Raw genomic sequence first — 6,721 nt, 5'->3', positions numbered from 1 at the left:
AGAGTTGTCTCATTTTTTACATAAGCCAAATTTATTTCTAGAGTGGTAACAAGTTTTTTTTTCGGCATAGCTGTTTAACGTCACTTTTGACCTTAGATGACCTTCATTCATGATAGATCTGAAATGAATAAACCCGAATTGTTCATTGGCTAATAATACAAAAATCACCGTAAACATTGGTACTGGTAGTCTGATTCCCAGACTAAAACATTGGATGCATATCATTTGAAGTGAAAATGAAATATGAATATATTGTAAATTACAATAAATTAAAAACTGTCATGATACAAAACATCATCTAAACATTACATCGGAACGTTTCTCCTTAGTTTACGAAGCAGTATAGCATTAATCACATGTCTGTACAATTAAAAGAATTTATTGTTTACATGCCGTAGCGGCCACACTAAACACTACAAAAACAGGCTAGATTGTACTTTACCGGTACGCAGTTGTTTACCACTATCGACAAAGCGGGGGTTTGGGGCGGTAGCCCGCGATACTAAGGAAATATATAGGTGTTGAAATATATATGTTTTGATTTATTATAATCCATATTTGCGTTTATTAGTGTAAATATGTTTCTTTGTACGGTGTTTTGTTCATTTTTTATATAAAGTTCTGTTTTTCTGCAAAAAATTCATATCACTATGATGCTTGCAATATTGAGTCGTTTATGTTTACATTCTACTCACATCTGTACACATTATAACACATTATATTTTATTTCATTCCAACATTATGTTCATAGTTTTTCAGTGGCGAATATGTTTTCTTTTCCTTTTGAAACTAATGTATTACTCGTTCAATTATGAAAACCTAGTCATTACAATACTTATTGACAACAAAACATACAATTTCACCTCTTCTTGTTCTTCATTTTTATTTGTTAATACATTAAAATATATTATCTTATTATCACTCACTACCTTCATTAAAATACATGGTCGCTTCATTCCATCTCCTTTCACTGGTCACAAACATTACAACATCAACGCCGTATATCTTTTTAAAGATATTTCTTGTTAGATTTGATTTGATGACCTAGATTTTGAACTTTTGCTTCCCAAATTCGAACACGACCAAAATATTGTCAAGTTAAACATTCTGGCTTCGTCTCATCAAGATTGTGCGGTCACGAGTTCGATCCCCACTCGAAGAGCATTCTCTAGACCTTCCCCCAAAGACACCAAGTACTTGTTATAGGCCCGATAAACAGACTTGAGAGCGTTTCTATAAGCCTGAGGCTTTCGATGTCAACGAGCTAAAATAAATAGGTTTAAACTAACTAGTTTTTGGGCGAACGATACACGGATTCGACATCGAATATATAGTACCAGATAACAATTATGAATAAGATTACCACAATGGGTCAAGGTCAGCTAAACAATAATAACATGATACAAATTAAAAATTAAATATTTATTGTAAATAGTCTACAAAAATAAGCATCATTCTATAGCATGAAAGCAGTTACATGGCTTATGAAAATCAGTATATATTTGATAAAAAAGTTGGGGTCTTCTTAAACGTTGACATGTGAACTATATTTCCGCCAATATTCACAAAAGTTGAATTATGTTAGAGTAAACTAATTCCTGACTTGTAAAGTAAAACAGATTTAAAATGTTTATTTTATTTAATGCATTTTCTGTATAATATTGCACACTGGTCTGAGTATACTTTTTATTTTAATTCGGTGTATTATGTTAGGTTTTCCCCTTTCTTTGATTGTCTAACCTTACAAATGATAACAAATAGTGCAACACTTTAACATTATAAGTCTTCTCTTCCTGTTTATTCAGCCGATTAAGAGATAAATCGACTTCTTTTTAAATGAACATAATTTCACCACGTACAAGACATTTTATTGAAATGTTATTGTCTTTTCAACAAGATAAAAGTAAGACCATATGAACACCGGCATGCACAACATGTGTTTTATGTCATATACAGCCTGCTACCCTATCTAGGTTATCTTATTTTTTTAAATACACAACATATTTAACTGAAGATTTATAAAAAATATTGCTTAAATTAAAAAAATGGGAGTGGCTGAATCAATAGGAATGGATGAAACTGTAGAGAAAAAGGATAATAATAGATTATAAGTCTATGTATTGTGAGAAGTTTCAAGGTATGTACACAAAATCATGACATGACATGAAAACACAAAATAATGCACATATTGTTACTATGATTACTTCAAACAAACTGGTGACCATTTCAATAAAGCCTTATCGATAAGTCATGGCTCATTAACAACTATCAATGTTTTAAAAACAAAAAATAGTGAGAATTGTAAATGTTTACTTAATGTAAATAGATTACAGCGGATTATTGAAGTGTTCTCCTCTTCTCCAACACATTCTTTATAATTTCTTGTGTGTTCAACAAATGGCAAACAACGAAAACAGCGTGTATGGCAACATTTAAAAGGAACAGCTAGAAGGCTTACAATCATGTAATTCATACTTAGCACATATGTTGACAATAACAAGGTCAAGTAAACATAACTTTTAATTTAATCACATAAACAAAACTCAGTATTTTGATGATAAGTTTATGCCCCATAATGCTTAAAAGACAAAAACATCATTATATGAAAAGAAATTCAGAAAGAAATGCATTAACAAAAAATATTGATATATATTGCACTTCAAAGATTAAGGTAAAACAATTGCATAATCAATACAGACAAGTACAATTAATAAGTATTCAAAAAAGGCTTAGTTACATTATTGCATAGTGCTAATAAGATGAAACCGCATTTAATACAAAAAATTACAATACTTGATATGTACCTTATGTCAGGAAAAGGATTTAGATTTTTATTATCAGATAATTATAGAAATACACTGCAATAATATCTTTAATAATACAGAACTCTATAAAGAATCACTTTAAAAAATGCACTACGAGCATGGCATCATATTGCCTTAACTTTCAACAATTAGTACTTTTGTATAAACATCATTATTCATCAACAAAAATGCAAAGAAAAACAAACCTAAAAAACTAAGAAAAGTTACTGACAAAATTGCACATTCATCAAAGACTATCCTTCAGCAGCTTGATAGCTACCTTGTCGTGTACACCTTGAAGCAATAGCTCCCCTTCGTATGTCACCACTTTCTTCCGCTTAGCGGCTCTCAGGGTTCCAACTAGAGCTTCAAAGATGTTAGCACATTGGTCGTCATTGAATAGAACACCAAAGGTCACGCTGTATTTACCCTCTGCATCTGAGAAATAAAGTTGCCTTTGCAAGAAAAACTTAATCATTGTGATTTTTTAGAGGGCAATTTCTGTATTCTTTAATATTTAGCGGAATAAGTATAACAATAAAGAAGACACTTAAACTTCATGAACATTAACATGATGACTGGTTCACAATTTCTACTTTTAATTGTTGTTTGCTGAACTTTTTGAAAATAAGGTATTATAATATATTTCTACTAAGAAGCATATATACTGATTTCTTCCTTAAATTTGGGGGGAAAAACACTGCCAAGGTATTCCTTTAAGAGTTGATTCATGTAAAAAATTTGGTCTTCATCTTTGATCAGGCGTAACAAAAAAAGTTGTTTGTTTCCGGTGGCCCGACCCTACCTAATTTTTTGCCGCCGGTCCTAATCTTTTTTGAGCCCAAAATTCGAAAAAAATCGGACCGCGTATTTTTCGGCGCGCTCAATAAGCGTTCAACGTTATCGGCGCCGTACATTAAACTTTCAACATAAACAAGATGGCGGCGCCCAGCGCCATTACCAGATCATTACGCATAGCGGATCACTTTGATGTTCAAGACTGCGTTTTGCGATAAATAGTTGAAATTGATAGATGATATTTTGCACATAGCATCTTCAAGGCCTATTATTTAAACGCATTGATTGAGTCGTAATTGGAGCGTCTCTTTGTCAAACATTTCGGTATGTTTTGCTGACATGTATATACGACTTTGTTGACTTCTGTCTCGTTTCCAAATCGAGGTTGAACATTTTTTGTGGCCACTTGCTATAACTCTGTTGGAAAGTAAGAAGTTTACCCATTATTTTAAAGGCCATTTAGTAGTCTTTCGGCATGCAAAAGTCCATTTCAGTTTTGATTCATGTTTAAGATTTTGTCTGCGTGTAAAAATAAGACAATGTGCTGAATCAGTTAGCAACGGTAATTTTTAATCAAACTGGTGTTAAAGAAGTCTCAAACCGTTCATTGTTTTTCACCAGCACAACTTAATTACGCTACTGATCCGGTAATGGTAACTTGGCTGTACTGTTGAAGGAAAAAGTAATACCAGTTTGTGTCTTTGCCAAAGTTTTGACAATTTTAAGTCATTCAAATGGTCTGCAACTGACTGTTTTAATAGCTTGCTGGATGGTTTTGTAATTGGCAATTCAAGATAGCAATTTTTTTTCCACAATGGAATACAAAGTTTAAAGATTTCATGTTTTAAAATCCTCTTTAACGACTGGGTGCATCTCTACTAAACTGTTACATTGGATCTCCAAGAAATGAATATTGCCTAGAATTATTTCTGGCAGGATTATGGTCCTTTGTCTTTTTTTCACTTTTGAATTTATTATTACAAAATTGTGTGTGTTCAACTCCTCTGCTTGACAAATTTTGCTTCAACTTTCACAGCTGAATGTAAAGATGATCATTATGGTAGGACTTCTGACTGCAAACAGTTAAGCCATTTTTCATTTTGTCTACTGTATATATAGTGTATTTGTCTCTGTCCAAGCATAATTGTCCATGTCAAAATTCTAGTTATATTTAATAAGTAAAAATGTTATCATTTTCAGGGCAAGCACAGTCATAGTGCTATAGTGGGGGACATATTGTTTTTGCCCTGTATGTTGGTTTATTTGTTTGTTTGTTTGTTTGCCCCAACTTTAACATTTGCAATTACTTTTGCAAGATTGAAGATAGCAACTTCATTCTTGGCATGCATGTGTATCTCATGGACCTGCACATTTTGAGTGGTGAAAGGTCAAGGTCATCCTTCAAGGTCAAAGATTTAGCTTCAAAGCGGCGCAGTAGGGGACATGGTGTTTCTAACAAACACATTTCTTGTTTAAATTTATAAGTATAGTTTGATACAAGAAGCATTAAATGTCTGCTTTTCTGTGCTTGGTGTGATTTGATTTTGTGCTTGTTTATTGATTTTTGTGTGTGTAATTGTATATAATACAAGTCGTAATAAATTTTCTGTTCTGTTCCTGAAATTCATGGGTAGATAGACCCCACGCCACCAGTACATAATAAAATCTGAAAATGTGGTCCTTTGGGAACATTAACTGCATCCAAGAAATATAAAAGCACATCCGGTTTGATTGGGTCTTTCCATGGTGATAATGTTAAATGCAACACCACTGGCGTTCCCGTAGCACTGCTTTTGAGGTATTTAATATATTATAAATAATAAATAATATAGAATACACTGCATGAACCCAAAGGACCAGAAAGTATAACAACACTGAATCCCTATAGACACTGAGGGTCAAGCTCTCTGTGACTTGTTATAGTTATGCCTTTTATTGGTCATAAAATGGTATATTTAAGCCGTTGCCAGAAGTCAACATTAAACTCGGAATTAAGGAAAGCAACACATTCAATATTAATGAACAGCAAGTTTTTATTTCATAAAAGCATTTAAATATAGTCATATAGCATTACAGACATCATCAAATTTATTGTACATACAGTTATACACAAAACATGAGAAGAAAATGCACCATGTACGACACTTTCTAAAAAAAAATTATTTTTAAAAATAAAATTATTTGCCTACCTACCTACCCTAATTTTTTTGGCCATGTCAGTGGAAACAAACGATTTTTTTTTTTAGGCCTCACTTTAATTGTTTTGTTTTATTGTGGAACAGAAAAACCCAATACCTTGTGTACCCAGCCTCTTTATCTCCCCTATCAGCAGGGTTACTTCATGCTCCACATTCATTCTTAGTTGATAGCCTTCTTAGCCTTGTTTAAAATTCAAAGTCTGTAACATAAATAGGAATAAAATATATTTGTTCTGTAATTTTTTTTAACTCGAAACAAATGTGCAAATTAAAAAACACAAAAAATACAATATTAGCAATTAACTTTATTTGAAATAATCAAATTGCATATTATCATTTGATAAGAAGCAACCTATTTCTCTGTCACTAGAAAGGCCAAAATGAGAAGTATTCTCAGTAAATATTTACTGCCAACATAAACTCCTTTATGATACTCTTCACATACTAGAGTCTGTCAGCTTTGGATGCTTGTGTAAACATCATCAAGCAGAAACTGACTTAAGTTAATCAAAAGAAGAAAAATTCCAGAAATGCCATCTTTAGCAGGATGCATGGACATATGGACAACATCTTGAACCTTTTATTTAACACTTTAATCAAAAATGAATATCACTAAAAAAAAATCCGCCGTCTTATGCATAATTTTTTTGTGACAGGTAATGTTACTCTAAAGTCTGACTATCATAATGAACTATCCGAATATCTTGTCCGTAAAATTGGTACATCCGCATCAATTATTTGTTTGTCTTTTCCATGTAAAATAATCAAAACGATAATGTGTATACAACTGGAGATTAATGTATTGTATAATTTAGATACGACAGTAAAATGAACCAAGAGATAACGGTTGAAATTATAAACAAATTTATACATATTGCCTTTTCAGGAAGTGTTCGCTCAAGGAAACCGGTAAAAGGGCTA

General features: G+C 32.2%; 1 protein-coding gene across 2 annotated transcripts; it reads right to left on the bottom strand.

The window, feature by feature from the left end:
* Window positions 1-1,407: 1,407 nt before the first annotated feature.
* Window positions 1,408-6,721, bottom strand: LOC127881415 (costars family protein ABRACL-like). 2 transcript variants are annotated; one of them, XM_052429286.1, is made up of 3 exons: window positions 6,672-6,721; window positions 5,898-6,000; window positions 1,408-3,242 (listed from the first exon to the last, which is right to left on the bottom strand). In XM_052429286.1, exons 2-3 carry the CDS (start codon window positions 5,956-5,958, stop codon window positions 3,052-3,054), a joined length of 252 nt encoding a protein of 83 aa, XP_052285246.1. In that variant the 5' UTR covers window positions 5,959-6,000; window positions 6,672-6,721; the 3' UTR covers window positions 1,408-3,051. The 2 variants fall into 2 exon arrangements, with proteins under 2 accessions (XP_052285246.1, XP_052285247.1); XM_052429287.1 differs by having other exon boundaries at window positions 6,679-6,719.

Source organism: Dreissena polymorpha, chromosome 5, assembly GCF_020536995.1.
Source record: "Dreissena polymorpha isolate Duluth1 chromosome 5, UMN_Dpol_1.0, whole genome shotgun sequence".
Lineage (NCBI taxonomy): Eukaryota > Metazoa > Mollusca > Bivalvia > Myida > Dreissenidae > Dreissena > Dreissena polymorpha.
Note: the sequence above shows the minus strand (reverse complement) of the source record. Positions and strands in the feature narration are given on the sequence as shown.